We start from the raw sequence: 17,694 nt of genomic DNA, 5'->3' as shown, positions 1-17,694 counted from the left end.
TTATTATTATAGCGGGGGATCAGCCTGTGTTGTCCTGTTACTATTATTATAGAGTGGGATCAGCCTGTGGTGTCCTGTTACTATTATTATAGAGGGGGATCAGCCTGTGGTGTCTGTTATTATAATTATGATAGAGGGGGATCAGCCTGTGGTGTCCTGTTGTTGTTGTTATTATTATAGAGGGGGATCAGCCTGTGGTGTCGTGTTATTAATATTATTATAGAGTGGGATCAGCCTGTGGTGTCCTGTTGTTGTTGTTATTATTATTATAGAGTGGGATCAGCCTGTGGTGTCCTGTTGTTGTTGTTGTTATTATTAATATTATAGAGGGGGATCAGCCTGTGGTGTCCTGTTGTTGTTATTATTAATAATATTATATAGGGGGATCAGCCTGTGGTGTCTTGTTTATTATTATTAAGGGGGATCAGCCTGTGGTGTCCTGTTTATTATTATTATTATAGAGGGGGAGCAGCCTGTGGTGTCCTGTTGTTATTATTATTATAGAGGGGGATCAGCCTGTGGTGTCTTGTTGTTGTTGTTATTATAGAGGGGGATCAGCCTGTGGTGTCTTGTTGTTGTTGTTGTTGTTGTTATTATTATAGAGGGGGATCAGCCTGTGGTGTCCTGTTACTATTATTATAGAAGGGGATCAGCCTGTGGTGTCCTGTTGTTGTTGTTATTATTATTATAGAGGGGGATCAGCCTGTGGTGTCCTGTTACTTTTATTATAGAGGGGGATCAGCCTGTGGTGTCTGTTATTATTATTATGATAGAGGGGGATCAGCCTGTGGTGTCCTGTTATTATTGTTATTATTATGATAGAGGGGGATCAGCCTGTGGTGTCCTGTTGTTGTTGTTGTTATTATTATTATAGAGGGGGATCAGCCTGTTGTGTCGTGTTATTAATATTATTATAGAGGGGGATCAGCCTGTGGTGTCCTGTTACTATTATTATAGAAGGGGATCAGCCTGTGGTGTCCTGTTGTTGTTGTTGTTGTTATTATTATTATAGAGGGGGATCAGCCTGTGGTGTCCTGTTACTATTATTATAGAGGGGGGTCAGCCTGTGGTGTCCTGTTACTATTATTATAGAAGGGGATCAGCCTGTGGTGTCCTGTTGTTGTTATTATTATAGAGGGGGATCAGCCTGTGGTGTCCTGTTACTTTTATTATAGAGGGGGATCAGCCTGTGGTGTCTGTTATTATTATTATGATAGAGGGGGGTCAACCTGTGGTGTCCTGTTATTATTGTTATTATTATGATAGAGGGGGATCAGCCTGTGGTGTCCTGTTGTTGTTGTTATTATTATTATTATTATAGAGGGGGATCAGCCTGTTGTGTCGTGCTATTAATATTATTATAGAGGGGGATCAGCCTGTGGTGTCCTGTTATTATTGTTATTATGATAGAGGGGGATCAGCCTGTGGTGTCCTGTTGTTGTTGTTGTTGTTGTTATTATTATAGAGGGGGATCAGCCTGCTGTGTCGTGTTATTAATATTATTATAGAGGGGGATCAGCCTGTGGTGTCCTGTTGTTGTTGTTATTATTATAGAGGGGGATCAGCCTGTGGTGTCCTCTTACTATTATTATAGAAGGGGATCAGCCTGTGGTGTCCTGTTGTTGTTATTATTATAGAGTGGGATCAGCCTGTGGTGTCCTGTTGTTATTATTAATATTATAGAGGGGGATCAGCCTGTGGTGTCCTGTTGTTATTATTATTAATATTATATAGGGGGATCAGCCTGTGGTGTCCTGTTGTTGTTATTATTATTATTATTAAGGGGGATCAGCCTGTGGTGTCCTGTTGTTGTTATTATTATTAATATTATAGAGGGGGATCAACCTGTGGTGTCCTGTTGTTGTTGTTATTATTATTATAGAGGGGGATCAGCCTGTGGTGTCCTGTTATTATTATTATAGAGGGGGGATCAGCCTGTGGTGTCCTGTTACTATTATTATAGAGGGGGGATCAGCCTGTGGTGTCCTGTTACTATTATTATAGAAGGGGATCAGCCTGTGGTGTCCTGTTACTATTATTATAGAGGGGGATCAGCCTGTGGTGTCCTGTTGTTATTATTTTTATAGAGGGGGGATCAGCCTGTGGTGTCCTGTTATTATTATACAGGGGGAGCAGCCTGTTGTGTCCTGTTATTAATATACAGGGGGAGCAGCCTGTGGTGTCCTGTTATTAATATTATACAGGGGGAGCAGCCTGTTGTGTCCTGTTACAGTTGCAGAGTGATTACCAAAGAAAATTGTGTACCAGTCGCACAAGATATTATGTTATTGATTCTCAAAAATCAGATCAGAGACCCTCACAGAATTTCAGGTTACAGGTGAGGGGCGCTACCACGACATATATATTAATACATGAGGAATAAGAGAAGAACTGAAATGTCCTGTGTGGTGCTCTGTATAGTTCAGTGTTCTCCCCAGAATTTTTTTCCAGCCGGGTGGCATCCAAAAGTAGCCGGGTGGGGGCCTTCGCAATTATGCGCGCGCCGGGAAAAGGGGTATCTCCCAGACCAATCCAGCCCGACATGTCTCAGGCTGCACCCCCACTGGCTCTCAGTCAAAAGTGCCCATTATGCAGTGCCCCCTGTATTTGTGCCCTTTATACAGTGCCCCCTGTAGTTTTCCCCTTTATGCATTGCTCCCTGTAGTTTAGCTTTGCCCTTATGCAGTGCCCCCTGGCTGAAGTAGTGCCCCTATATAGTGCCTGCAGCCTGGTCCCTTATGTAGTGCCCCCAGGCTTAAATAGTGCCCCCAGGCTGGCCCCTTTGTGCAGTGGCCCCAGGCTGGCCCCTTTGTGCAGTGGCCCCAGGCTGGCCCCTTTGTGCAGTGGCCCCAGGCTGGCCCCTTTGTGCAGTGGCCCCAGGCTGGCCCCTTTGTGCAGTGGCCCCAGGCTGGCCCCTTTGTGCAGTGGCCCCAGGCTGGCCCCTTTGTGCAGTGGCCCCAGGCTGGCCCCTTTGTGCAGTGGCCCCAGGCTGGCCCCTTTGTGCAGTGGCCCCAGGCTGGCCCCTTTGTGCAGTGGCCCCAGGCTGGCCCCTTTGTGCAGTGGCCCCAGGCTGGCCCCTTTGTGCAGTGGCCCCAGGCTGGCCCCTTTGTGCAGTGGCCCCAGGCTGGCCCCTTTGTGCAGTGGCCCCAGGCTGGCCCCTTTGTGCAGTGGCCCCAGGCTGGCCCCTTTGTGCAGTGGCCCCAGGCTGGCCCCTTTGTGCAGTGGCCCCAGGCTGGCCCCTTTGTGCAGTGGCCCCAGGCTGGCCCCATTATAAAATGCCCTCAACCTGGCTCCATTATAAAATGCCCCCAGGCTGGCTCCATTATAAAATGCCCCCAGGCTGGCTCCATTATAAAATGCCCCCAGGCTGGCCCCTTTGTGCAGTGCCCCCAGGCTGGCTCCATTATAAAATGCCCCCAGACTGGTCCCGGTCCCAGCACTTACTTTTACTTGCTGACCGGTCTCCCGCTCGCCGCTGCTACCGCGCGCTGACTGGATCTAACTAGATCCAGCAGACGCGCGGGGAAGGCTCCTCACGTCGCGGATGACGTCACCCGTGCAGTGCATCACTGGGAACGCTGGCCTCTGAAGTGATCGGAGGCTTCTTTAGCCTTCGGTCACTTCAGAGGCTAGTGTTCCACAGCGGGGGTCAGCGGGGAAAAGTGCCGGGCGGCAGGCTGTTTCTGCTGGGCGATGCGCCCACAGAAAACAGCCTGGTGAGAACACTGTAGTTAAAATATAACTTTTATTATTGAGCAATTAATATCACATTATCATAAGAAAACAGCTAAAATAGGTTAAAAATAGCATCGCTGATCTAAATTATCTAATCGCTGTATATTTTGGAGCCAGGAGTCCTGAGTGATGATCATATCACATGTAGATAATGAGAATATTTGATTATAACAATAATATTACAGTAGGAGCTGAAGCATCACTGGATACCTGGTTACATTTGTATATGAGTCCATGAGAAATGTATTATGATGTGATACAATCCCATGGATATGGTGTATCACCGAGACTATATATGTATATAGGGAGCTCCCACAAGTATCTAATTATAATTCCTACTGGGAGTGGAACAAGCAAACGACACATGAGAATAACCTGAATCCCAAACAACTTTATTATAACGTAAATACGCCGCATCTTTTTACATCACAATTTCTTTCCTTTGTGACACAATTCTGCTACTTTTAACCTATTTTCGCTGTTTTCTTATAATATTGTGATATTAATTGATCAATAATAAGTTCTATTTTAACTATACAGTGCACCACAAGTAGGGTTCAGTCTAGCTCCGGCGGCAGGCAGGGTTGACGGAGCTAGAGAGGGCACTTCCGTGCTCGTGACGAAAAGGGGGCGTGGCCATTGAAAAGGGGGCTTGTCTATAAGACGCGTCCCCTTTCCGTCACTCTTGGGGGTGTGCCCGGCACTTAGGATATGCCGGGCAGCCCCCAAGCGCTGCCAACAGGGAGAATAGATGCCAGCGGTGACCGGGTCACCACACATTTCCCCACCTGCGGGACACTGCGACCCGCGGGTGAAGACAGCACCCGCAGGCTGTGAGGGCAGGGCGCTGTTTGCCCTCCTTCTGGAGGGCAGGGTGCTTTTTACCCTCCAGAAGGAGGGCAGGGCGCCGCGCCGCGCTAAAACAGCCTAGCGAGAACGTTACACAAGGACATTTCAGTTATTCTCTTGTTCTTCGAGTAATAATAACAGTAATGAGTGGTCAGGGAATAACACACAGTAGGTATAACATGTATGTACTGTATATACCAGAGGATACATAACAGGAGCTGGGGAAGGATGTGTGAGAAGGACACAGACAGGCCATGTAACAAAGGGCTGCACTCCCTGAGCTGAGACTGTCTGTCAGGGCGTCTTGTTATCCTGAGCAATAGAGACTCTCTCAGAGACAGCCAGTGGCTGTGACAGTCCCCAGATCCTCAGAGTGTCACTGATTATCCCCCAGGACATGTCTCACCCCACCCTACGCTGCACACACACGGCCAGCAGGCTGGTCACACATGTAACATACATCTGAGGTGCGGTCATTTGTCATTTCATCATTTGTGCAGAGTGACTGATGGGATTCTGTATTGTGTAACCCTTTGTGTGTCCCCTGGGCTGCCTGCTGTCCTATCCCTGTGCTATTAACCTCTTCTGTTCCCTTCCCCCTCCCCTGTGTTACTGACACCTCTGTACAGCTGTTACACCCCCTGTTACAGTCTTCATTCTAGCACCTGTGCAGTTCCTCTATCCTGCTGGGGTGTTGCTCTTTGTTCTGGTGCTTCTAGCACACTCAGCTGAAGCAACAAACTGCTGAGATTAAACAGTTTGTGTGCTAGATGCACCAGAGCAGAGAGCGACACCCCAGGCAGAAAGGAAGAACTGCACAGTGTTTAAGAGGTGCAAGGTGCTAGAATTAACACTACACCCCTTCTCCTGTGTACTCTCCCCTCACACCCCTGTTACCTGTATGACCTCAGTATAGTCACAGATTCTCTCCTTTCCTGGAATAAATGTAAAACAAAAATAAAAAATCCCAACATCCCTAAAAGATTCACGTGGAGCAAATTGCACCAAATATGCGTCTGGGAGGAATAAGACCCTCGGCCAGGAGAGGAGCATTGGTGTAACCTTATACAGTACAGCGTTGTGTGACGGCCTCTGAGGAGCCTTATGGGGCTGGGTCACAGGAACCTCTGACAGACCCTGACCAGGGCTCTATGGCTGGGGGGAAAGGGGAGACTTATTGGTCACTTAGTGTTACATGTCTGACTGTGTTACATGTGTTATACACAAACAGAGATACCGGTGCACAACTCCAAATTAACTGATTATATAATTATAATTTTTGCAATAAATAGAGGTTTTTGGCATAATCTTGGCCAAGGTTATGGGCCTCCCCACCACATCCGGGTAACCTCAGGGTAGGTCCCTAACATACTATGGTTCAAATCCAGAGCGCAGGACACCCCCAAAGTAGCCCAGGTGGTTAGGCCCATAACCTGGGCCAAGAGTATGCCAAAAACCTCTATTTATTGCAAAAATGTATTTATTTATATATAATCAGTTAATTTGGAGATGTGCACTTGTATCTCTGTGTATATATCATTTGTCTCCACAGCTAGCACCTCCAAATATATATATATATATATATATATATATATATATATATATGTATGTGTGTGTGTGTGTGTTCTCTCTAGCTCCGGCAGGGCGCCGGAGCTAGAGAGGGCAACTTTGTGCACGCGCCGAAGGCCCGAAAAAGGGGCGTGGCCATGAAAAGGGGGCCTGTCTATAAGATGCGTCCCCTTTCCGTCATACTTGGGGGCGTGCCCGGTACTTACGTACACGCCGGGAAGACCCCAAGCGTCTATTCTCCGCACATTTCCCCACCCGCGGGACACTGCGACCCGTGGGTGAAGACGGCACCTGCAGACTGTGAGGCATGGCACTTTTTGCCCTCCTTATGGAGGGCAGGGTGCTTTTTGTGTGTGTGTGTGTATGTATATATATATATATATATATATATATATATATATATATATATAATGTATGCTCAGGGTGTACAGTCTGAGGTCCATTTTCTATGTGTTACATGTGTTCTCTGTGATGTCTATTATATTTATTCCTAGACAGTCCATCTGGGAGGAGCCAGAGTCTTCATTACACGTCACACGTTCTGTATTCTCACTGATTCACTGAGGATGGACATGGATGAGAGTCACAGGTCTGAGAGGATCTTACATCTCACCCTGGAGATCATCTACCTGCTGACTGGAGAGGTGAGGGGATCTGGGAGTGTCACAGTGACATCACTTATAGCTATAGTTATAATACAGGGACATGACTGGGGAGGTGAGAGGATCTGGGAGTGTCACAGTGACATCACTTATATCTATAGTAATAATACAGGGACATGACTGGGGAGGTGAGGGGATCTGGGAGTGTCACAGTGACATCACTTATATCTATAGTAATAATACAGGGACATGACCGGGGAGGTGAGGGGATCCGGGAGTGTCAGTGACATCACTTATATCTATAGTAATAATACAGGGACATGACTGGGGAGGTGAGGGGATCTGGGAGTGTCACAGTGACATCACTTATACCTATAGTAATAATACAGGGACATGACTGGGGAAGTGAGGGTATCTGGGAGTGTCACAGTGACATCACTTATGTCTATAGTAATAATACAGGGACATGACTGGGGAGGTGAGGGGATCTGGGAGTGTCACAGTGACATCACTTATTTCTACTTCAGGGTCCATAGGGGGTCCACAGGTTTGACCTTGGGGTATAGCTGGATCTGGATCCACGGGCATCACGCAGTTAAAGCTTTCACTGCTCCCAGGATGCACTTGGGTCCGTCCTCCTCTATACCCCGCCCCCGAGCCACAGGCACCTCAGTTTTAGTTGGTGCCCGGCCAGAGTCGGGTCACCCTGTTGCAGTGGGGCTGCAGGAGCAGCCCCATAGCTTTATTTTAAAGAGAAATTTTTAATTTTATTTTTCTTCTTTTTTTTTACACTATCAGAGCGGAAGCATCAGACTGTCCTTTAGGACGTCCGCGCTGCCGCTCCTCGCGGCGGGACCCCAGAGTCTGTACTAGCCGGGCTCTGGGGACTCCCTGTGACTGCTGCCGGATCGCCGGGGATCAGGAAAGCCGCGGGTTGCCATGTGCGGCGGCCCGCGGATTTTTCCTATGCAGTCAGAAGGCTCCGATCTCTGGGGACAGACCGGAGGCGCTAGCAGCGGCGGCGGGCTCCCCCTCTATAGAGGAATACCCCGCGTGTCCGCTAGACCACCAGGGTGACAGGCTGGAAGCGGGACCGGCAACCCGGGGGTTAAATGCTAGCCAGGGGAGGCAGCCTTCCCTGTCTAGCTGCTCCTCAGCTCAGCGCGCCTTTCAACACACAGTCTGGCGTCGCTGAACTGCTCCTATCTTTCGGCCACTACTCCTCTGAGGTCTCCGGCCGCCATCTTTATTGGCAGGCATCGCAGACTCCCAGGCGGTATCAAGTGGACCGGTCCCCCTGTGTACCTCTCCCTGCTAAAGGACAGTGTACACAGCGCTATAGCCCTCCCAGACACTGAATCTGGGTGGTTGATTGTAGCGGAAGGTGCAGTGAGTATAATTTTTCTGCATTGTATGTGACTAGTGCTGGTGCTGCCTGTCTGTGACTTATTCTCCTTACTATCAGCTTTATACCTATCCCTTTCCTTCTCCTACGGCCCGGCAGGTGTGTGGGGGAAGGGCGTTTTTCTGATACCCTCACTTATATAAATCACGTATTTGTGGGGTCAGTCACATACTGTTATGTGCTACACAGTACCATATCTGGGCTGTTTGTGTTGCATGCTGTGAGTGCGCGGGTGTTAACACCGTAATTCCTCTGGTGATACGTATTTCTTGTGTATTTACTGTATTATGTCTGATGATGAGACTGAGCACTCCGTGGCTCCTGTGTTATTTTCCTGCAGACGCTGTGCTGCTGGAATTGATGGGGAGGACTTATCTCAGGATGGTCTGTGCGGGCGGTGCCAGCTGGTACCGGGCCCCTCTAAACCCCCTGTGTCACAGGACCCTCCTTGGGCGATGTTTTCACAGGTGCTGGTGTCCATTGCGGACCGGTTATCGGTTCCATCAATGGTCCCATCTAGGGCGTTGCCCCAGCCCGCCATCCCCCATTCCCCGGGTATTCCGCAAATATTGCAGTCTCTCCCCGGGGCCCAGACTGTAGGTCCTTATTCGGGACTGCCTGTCATGAGTTCACTGGCTGCGCAGTTGTCGGACTCTGAAGTATTCTCAGATGACGGAGAGATCCATGAGGACTCTGATGCCATGGGGCAGGAGGTGGAGACTAAGTCCTCCATTAATGTTCCAGCATTAGTTAGAGCGGTGCGGGCTATCCTCCATATAGAGGATGATGCGCCGGCTCCTAGGTCGAAGTTACCTAATTTTAAAAAAGCTAAGGTAACTTCGAATGTGTTTCCCCTGTCTGATCAATTAACGGATCATATGGCGGCGGCCTGGCAATTACCCAGTAGGAGGTTCCATCCACAGAAGAGGTTGGCGTCAAATTATCCTTTTCCTGAAGCTGATTGCAGGAAATGGGAGACTCCACCGGCGGTGGATTCCCATGTCACCCGCTTGATCAAAAGCGCAACGCTGCCAGTGCAGTCTATCTCCTCTTTAAAGGATCCCACGGACAGGAAGGTGGAGACTTGTTTGAAGTCCATTTACTCTCTTTCCGGGGCGGTGGCTCGCCCGTCCATGGCTATCTCCTGGGTGGCTAAAGCCATTGAGAACTTGGCCAATGCCTTGGAGGATACCTTTATTGACGATGCTCCGGATATCCAGAGAGCGTTAGTGGGACAGATGAGGGATGCGGCTTCCTATATTGGGGAAGCGTCTTTGGATGCCAGCCTGCTAACTTCTAGGGTTTTGGCTGCAGCTGTGTCTGCTCGGCGGTCCCTGTAGCTGAGGTCCTGGAGGGCTGATGCAGACTCTAAAAAGGGTCTGGAGGCCTTGCCTTTTAATGGAGAATTGCTATTTGCTCCAGATTTGGACAAAATAGTTGATACCTTGGCTAAGTCCAAGTCGGCTTTCCTCCCTTCGCCTCTGCGCCGGCTAAAGTGAGGAGCTCTGCTTTTCGGTCCTTTCGGGTTCAGGGTCAGTCTTTCCCGAGACATTCGGCGACCAAGGCCACACCCAAGCCCAAGAAGCAGGCATGGAGTGCTCGGCGCCCTTCTTCCAAGCAGGAGGATAAACCTGCTGCCTGATGGGACGGGCCTCTCTCTGGGGGACCCTAGAGTGGGAGGCTGACTTCTCCAATTCGCCCAGTGTTGGCACAATACCACCACGGATGCCTGGGTTCGAGAAGTAGTCTCTCGGGTACGCCCTGTCTTTTCGGTTCAGGCCGCCCCACCTGTTTTTCTGCACGAGTCCTTCTCTGGACAAGACCAAAGCTGTCCAGATTCAGGTAGCAATAGAGTCCTTGCTACAAGCAGGGGTCATTGTTCCCGTTCCGCAGTCTCAGCGCGGAACGGGGTACTATTCAACTCTGTTTCTGGTGCAGAAACCCAATGGTTCTCATCGCCCTATCCTAAATTTGAAGTCTCTGAACACATACCTCAGAGTTCCCAAGTTCAGGATGGAAACGTTCCGTTCCATCATTCTGGCGATGGAACCCGGGGATTACATGGTCTCCCTCGATATCAAGGACGCCTATCTCCATGTGCCTATAGCACCGGCACATCAGCGGTATCTGAGGTTTGCTATCCTGAACCATCACTACCGTGGCTCTTGAGACAGCCGTCTTAAGGTTCCGGGGTTTTGCTAACTCTGTCATCAGTACCATGTTGAGGGTGCATAAGCCTGCCTCTGCACGGATTTACCACAGAGTGTGGCACACTTACTTTCAGTGGTGTGAGTCCAGAAACTTTGATCCTCAGGTGTTCAGGGTTTCTAGGATTTTGGCATTTCTGCAGTCAGGTCTTGACCTGGGTTTACGTCTTGCTTCCCTGAAGGTTCATGTATCGGCTCTGTCTGTGTGGTTCCAACGTCAGATCGCTACACTGCCTGATGTTCACACCTTTTTCCAAGGTGTTCTTAGAATTCAACCTCCCTTTGTGCCTCCAGTGGCTCCATGGGACTTGGCGGTGGTTCTTCGGGTCCTGCAGGGACCTCCCTTTGAGCCTTTTGAGTCGGTTGACCTCAAGTGGCTAACACTGAAAACCGTGTTTCTCCTGGCAATTGCTTCGGCCAGGAGGGTATCCGAGTTGGGGGCACTTTCCTGTAGTCCCCCCTTCCTAATTTTTCACCAGGACAGGGCAGTGCTTCGTACTCGTCCTGAGTTTTTGCCTAAAGTAGTCTCTAAGTTCCACATCAATCAGGAACTTGTGGTACCAGCTTTTCAATCTCCTGATCTTACAGCTGGTGAGGCTTCGTTGGACGTTGTCCGTGCTCTCAGAGTTTATGTTGATCGGACGGCTTCTGTAAGAAAGTCCGATTCCTTGTTTGTCCTCTTTGGTTTTCATAAGAGGGATTGGCCTGCCAACAAACAAACGTTAGCCCGTTGGCTTTGTTCTGTTATTAGGGAGGCTTATATACAGGAACGTTTACCTGTTCCAGCCTCTGTTAAGGCTCATTCCACTCGGTCTGTGGGTCCTTCTTGGGCTGCTAGACGTGGTGCCTCCGCTGTTCAGCTGTGCAAGGCAGCCACTTGGTCTTCAAATCAGACATTTTTGAGGTTTTATGCATTTGACACATTTGCCTCTCAGGATGCATCCTTCGGGCGGAGGATTCTCATTTCTCATCAGGAGCGTCCCCACCCTTAGTTGAACTGCTTTGGGACATCCCCAAGGTCAACCATGTGGACCACCTATGGACCCTGAAGTAGAAAACAAGAGATATGGTAAGAAGTAAGAACTTACCTTTGTTATCTCTGTTTCTACGAAGTCCATAGGGTCCACAGGGCGTCCGCCCTGACGCACCTGGCTTCAAATGGGCTGTGTGGCTGGTCACCGGTTTTCCGTCTCCCATTTCTGTGAGTATGGTTTCTTGTGTGTTCCAGTCTTCCTTCTCTCTGTTTTAGTCTCCTCCTCCGCCCTTGGCTGCTTACCAACTGAGGTGCCTGTGGCTCGGGGGCGGGGTATAGAGGGGGACGGACCCAAGTGCATCCTGGGAGCAGTGAAAGCTTTAACTGCGTGGTGCCCGTGGATCCAGATCCAGCTATACCCCAAGGTCAACCCTGTGGACCCTATGGACTTCGTAGAAACAGAAATAACAAGACATATGGTAAGAACTTACCTTTGTTATCTATAGTAGTAATACAGAGACATGACTGGGGAGGTGAGGGGGATCTGGGAGTGTCACAGTGACATCACATATTACTATATATATATATATATATATATATATATATATAATACAGGGACATGACTGGGGAGGTGAGGGGGATCTGGGAGTGTCACAGTGACATCACTTTTATATCTATAGTAATAATACAGGGACATGACTGGGGAGGTGAGAGGATCTGGGAGTGTCACAGTGAGATCACTTATATCTATAGTAATAATACAGGAACATGACTGGGGAGGGGAAGGGACATGGTAGAGTCACCGTTACATCACTTAAAGCTATAGTAATAATACAGGGACATGACCGGAGAGGTGAGGGGATCTGGGAGTGTCACAGTGAGATCACTTATATCTATAGTAATAATACAGGAACATGACTGGGGAGGGGAAGGGACATGGTAGAGTCACCGTTACATCACTTAAAGCTATAGTAATAATACAGGGACATGACTGGGGAGGTGAGGGGATCTGGGAGTGTCAAAGTGACATCACTTATATCTATAGTAATAATACAGGGACATGACTGGGGAGGTGAGGGGATCTGGGAGTGTCACAGTGACATCACTTTTATATCTATAGTAATAATACAGGGATATGACCGGAGAGGTGAGGGGATCTGGGAGTGTCACAGTGAGATCACTTATATCTATAGTAATAATACAGGAACATGACTGGGGAGGGGAAGGGACATGGTAGAGTCACAGTGACATCACTTATATCTATAGTAATAATACAGGGACATGACTGGGGAGGTGAGGGGATCTGGGAGTGTCACAGTGACATCACTTATATCTATAGTAATAATACAGGGACATGACTGGGGAGGTGAGAGGATCTGGGAGTGTCACTGTGACATCACTTATATCTATAGTAATAATACAGGGACATGACTGGGGAGGTGAGGGGATCTGGGAGTGTCACTGTGACATCACTTACATCTATAGTAATAACCGAGCAGCAGGGAGCTGGTCTCCGATATTAGTATCAGGCCCATAGTCCTCCCTAGAGTTGGGAATTAATAGTTTGCTCGCAGTATGTTGTTTTCTTTGTGTCACTGACACACAGATGTCGAAGCTGCAAGTGATACCATATACTCTACATTTCTCCTTCATCCACTATGGGACACTGGAGCCTCAGTACAATGGGGTATAGAAGTGGGTTAACCGGGAGCTGGCACCTTTAATAAAAAAAACTGAATGGTGGCTAGCTCCTCCCCTCTATACCCCAACCCCCCGGGTCAGTCTAAAAATTGTGCCCTGGGAGCTGCACCTATGCTCCTTAAGGCGCACTCTACATGAACTACAATCAAAATACAAATGAGGATACAGACAGACAGCCAACTGCCCCTGCCTGTCTGCAACGCTGGAGCTGCCGGGGAGGCCTCACCGCCACTGCCAGAGGTCTGCGCTGAGGTCTCCAGCTACAGAGACCTCAATCTCTGGGGAGCCCTAGACGCGCTGCATGCGGCGCACGTCGCAGGCTTCCCCCAGCACAAACCCCGCCGCCGGCAGCCTTGGCAGGTACAAGGTCAGTGCGTCCTGGCTCCCCGACTAGCGGGAGAGCCAGGACTTAATCAGGCGGGTACATAGGAGCAGCATCCGCTTGTGCTGGAAGGCGCCATAGCGGAGGGGGTGGAGCTTAAGTCCGTCTTCTGCACCTTCCTCCCAGCAGCCCCAGCGCTTCTGCAATAGACGCTGGGGGCCATTTTAGATGAAAGGGCTGCTCCTGGAGACTGCATTATACGGCAAAAAAAGCCAGTAAAAAGTTTTCTTTTTAAGGCTGTTTATAGCTCTATTAATTAGAGGTGCATAGCAATCTCCCTCTCTGTCCCCCCTTTGATACTGTGTGGTCTCTGTATCTGTCCTCTCACCTACTGTGTGTGTGGTGTGTATGACAGAGTGCTGCAGCATGGCTTCCAAGGGATCTAAAGCTGCACAAAAATCCTTCTCATGCAAAAAATGTGCAGAGAAGTTCACACAAGAACAATCTAACTCTTCTCTGCTGTGTGACAAGTGTGTGTCTCAGCCTCAGGCTGCTGACACACCATCCCAACCGTTATGGGCTGATCAAATACCTTCTGTTATGTCAAAACTGTCTTTGCAGCAGCTCGCAGAGACAGGGAAGTGATCAGACAGAGATCACCTGAGCCAGATTGGGCACGTTCTTTAGCCAGATCTGTGGAGGGACTTACTAAAGTTATGTCCCAGGCCCCCCTGCTGCCTCGTCATATAATGTCCCTAATAAGAGACTTATCCAGAATCCATTGCATTGGGATGATTCGGATGACGAGGAGGTGCAGGAGCCAGAAGAGGGCGAGGTTCAAGAAGAGGTTCAGTTTCCTGATGAGTCAGAACCTATGTCTCAGGGCGTAGATGCATTAATCACTGCAGTACGCCAGGCCTTACATATAGAAGACTCAGAGGTGACTTCAAAACCGTCTATTTTCGGTAAGAGATTTAGACAGGCTGCCACTTTCCCAGCTTCTATGGAGTTGGATGATATCCTAACCTCAGCATGGAAACACCCTGATAAGAAGTTTCAAATTTCTAAGAAACTTTTATCTTCTTATCCATTTCCACCAGATAGTAGGAAATTATGTGAAACTCCCTCAGCAGTAGATCCCTCAGTATCCCGCCATTTCTAAAAAGACAGTGCTTCCTGTGCCTGGGGCTGTTTCCTTAAAAGAGTCCTCCAACAGAAAGCTGAAAAACACGCTAAAATCCATATATACAGTGGCAGGAGTATCACTGCGTCCAGCACTGGTTAGCTGTTGGGTAAATAAGGCTGTTGAAGCCTGGGCTACACAGCTTGCAGAAGGTCTCAGGACCAGAACGCAGACTGAAGATCTTATTCAGCTGGTCGAACAGATTGTAGAATCAGACGCTTTCCTTGTGGAAGCTTGTAAGGACATATGTGGTCTTTCTGCTAGATCTTCGGCTTTAGCTATATCAGCCAGGAGAGCCCTTTGGCTGCGTCAATGGCACGCAGATGCAGAGTCCAAGAGAGTAGTAGAAGCTCTTCCTTTTACCGGGGACGTTCTTTTCGGGGCGGAGTTAGATAAGTGGATCTCACAGGCTACACGTGGGAAATCCACTTACCTACCATCTGCGGCTCCTCCCCCTAGACGACCTACAGCAGGACCCTCCTTTCTGTCCTTTCGTGCCCTCGGTAGGTTTAGAGGACGCTCCAGAGGAGCTCCGGCTGTCTCCCGCGGGTCTAGAGGCCACGGTACAACTGAGACATCCTCTACATCCGGGTCCCAGCAGGACAAAGCAGCAGCAAAACCCTCCGCATGACTCTCTCCCTTCTCAGTTGGGGGATCACAGGGTGGGAGCTCGTCTTCTACACTTCAGGGAAGTGTGGATCAAGTCTTGCCAGGACGCCTGGGCCAGGGACATCATTACCCACGGTCTGAAGTTGGACTTAAATAGATCCGCCTTCTCGTTTTTTCACAACTGGTTTACCACTGGTATCAGAAAAGCGAGTGGTTATTCTAGAAGCAATGCAAAAGCTGTTATTGTCCCTAGTGGTAGTGAATGTTCCGACCCATCAGAGAGGTCAGGGTTTTTATTCCAGCTTGTTTGTGGTGCCCAAGCCGGACGGCTCAATGAGACCCATTCTCAATCTCAGGGATCTAAACCCTTATCTTCAAACCTTCTGGTTCAAGATGGAGTCTCTCCAATCTGTTATAGCAGGACTCGAGAAAGACGAGTTTCTTGTGTCCCTAGACATAAAGGATACCTATCTCCACATCCCCATCTGGCCTCCTCATCAGGCATTTCTTCGATTCGCGGTCCTAGACTCGCATTTGTAATTTCAGGCACTACCTTTCGGTCTTTCGTCGGCACGCACCAAGAGTCTTCACCAAAGTCATGGCCGTCATGATGGCCCTGCTGTGGCTTCAGGGGGTAGTCATTGTCCCATACTTAGACGACCTCCTGATCAAGGCCCCGTCAGTAGCTCGATTGTTAATAGACATTCAATTAACCCAGAATCTTCTCTTGCAATACGGGTGAATTCTAAATTTCAAAAAATCCTCCATGACTCCGACACAATGTCTGCTATTCCTGGGCATGATATTGGACACAGTGGAACAAAAGGTATTTCTGCCCCAGGGCAAAGTCTCCTCCATTCAAAACATGGTGCGCCTAATTTTGCGGCATCGCAGAGTGTCAGTACATCTTTGTATCCGCCTGCTAGGGAAGATGGTGGCGACCTTCGAGGCGATTCAATATGCAAGATTTCATGCCCGCCCCTTTCAGTTGGACCTTCTTTTCCAGTGGTCAGGATCCCACCTCTTTCTCCACCAGCGAGTACTCTTGTCTCCCCAGACGCGAACATCTCTCATTTGGTGGTTGAATCCTTCGCACCTGCTGACAGGACGACGGTTCGCAGTATGGGATTGGATTCTCCTCACCACTGACGCAAGTCTAAGAGGGTGGGGAGCAGTGACCCAGGGAAAGCATTTTCAGGGGCACTGGACTCAGAGGGAGGCAGGTCTTTCCATAAATATTCTAGAGTTGAGAGCAGTATTTTATGCTCTCCAGCTGGCACATCCTCTGTTACAGGGTCAGGCAATCCGAGTACAGTCGGACAATGTCATAGCGGTCGCTTATATAAACAGACAAGGTGGCACCAAAAGCAGAGCCGCCATGAGGGAAGAAAGCAGAATCCTGCTTTGGGCAGAGAAATTTGCAGTGGCGATCTCTGCTATCTTCATCCCAGGAGTGGAAAACTGGGAGGCTGATTATCTCAGTCGGCAGGACATTCATCTGGGGGAATGGTCGCTCAATCCTCAGGTATTTCACCAACTGACTCTCAGGTGGGGTCGTCCACAGGCCGATCTCATGGCATCGAGGTTGAACCACAAATTACCAATTTACTGTTCCCGGACCAGTGGCCCACAGGCAGCAGCAGTGGATACACTGACAACATCATGAAGGTTCCGCTACATACACGTATTCCCTCCTTTCCCGCTAATTCCTTGCTTACTTCAGAGAATCAGACGCGAGAATGTCAGAGTGCTATTCATAGAACCAGATTGGCCCAGATGAGCGTGGTACTTGCAGATAAGGAATCTGTTGGTAGACGAGCCGTGGCCGCTTCCTCTTCAAGACTACCTCCTTCTTCAGGGACCGTTTATTTATCAAGACTTAAGGCAGCTTCGTTTGACGGCATGGCTACTGAAAGAGCCGTTCTCAGAAAGAAAGGAACAAGTCAAGTGTAATTCCTACTATGATTAGGGCTCGCAAGGAGGTTACGTCTCAACATTACTATCGAATATGGAAAGCGTATGTCACTTGGTGTGAATGACGCAATTCATCTCCATCAGTATTTAAGGTATCACGTCTCCTTCTTTTCCTTCAGGCTGGTTTAACAGCAGGTCTTCGTCTGGGTTCCATAAAGGTACAGATATCCGCGTTATCCATTTTCTTTCAGAGGAAATTGGCCTTATTGCCAGATATCCAGACTTTTCTCCAGGGAGTAGTCAGGCTTCAACCTCCTTTTGTGCCTCCTACGGCACCATGGGACTTAGACTTGGTATTGGCTTTTCTCCAGTCTGAAACCTTCGAGACTTTACAGAGGGTGGAGATAAAGTACTTAACTTGGAAGGTGGTTCTCCTTTTGGCACTCGCCTCAGCAAGGCGTGTGTCGGAGCTCGGTGTTCTATCATGCCGCCCTCCCTATCTCATTTTCCACAAAGTTAGGGCGGAATTACGCACACAAAAATCCTTCCTTCCAAAAGTAGAATTTGCCTTTCATATAAATCAACCAATTGTGGTCCCTGTGTTTAAGGATGAGCCTCCAGCTTC

At 49.0% G+C, this 17,694-nt stretch overlaps 1 protein-coding gene and 2 pseudogenes across 1 annotated transcript in view; all 3 read left to right on the top strand.

Moving 5' to 3' along the window:
- LOC148454553 (uncharacterized) overlaps nucleotides 1–17,694 on the top strand; it is a 171,038-nt gene that overhangs the window by 5,034 nt on the left and 148,310 nt on the right. Inside the window, 1 exon segment of the mRNA XM_088460780.1 lies at nucleotides 6,648–6,797. Coding sequence (XP_088316906.1) covers nucleotides 6,720–6,797 — 78 coding nt within the window. The 5' untranslated portion in view covers nucleotides 6,648–6,719.
- Nucleotides 13,198–15,177, top strand: LOC148454556 (lamina-associated polypeptide 2-like; annotated as a pseudogene).
- Nucleotides 15,955–17,445, top strand: LOC148454555 (uncharacterized; annotated as a pseudogene).

This window comes from Taudactylus pleione, unplaced genomic scaffold, assembly GCF_031769625.1.
Source record: "Taudactylus pleione unplaced genomic scaffold, aTauple2 ptg000984l, whole genome shotgun sequence".
Lineage (NCBI taxonomy): Eukaryota > Metazoa > Chordata > Amphibia > Anura > Myobatrachidae > Taudactylus > Taudactylus pleione.
Note: the sequence above shows the minus strand (reverse complement) of the source record. Positions and strands in the feature narration are given on the sequence as shown.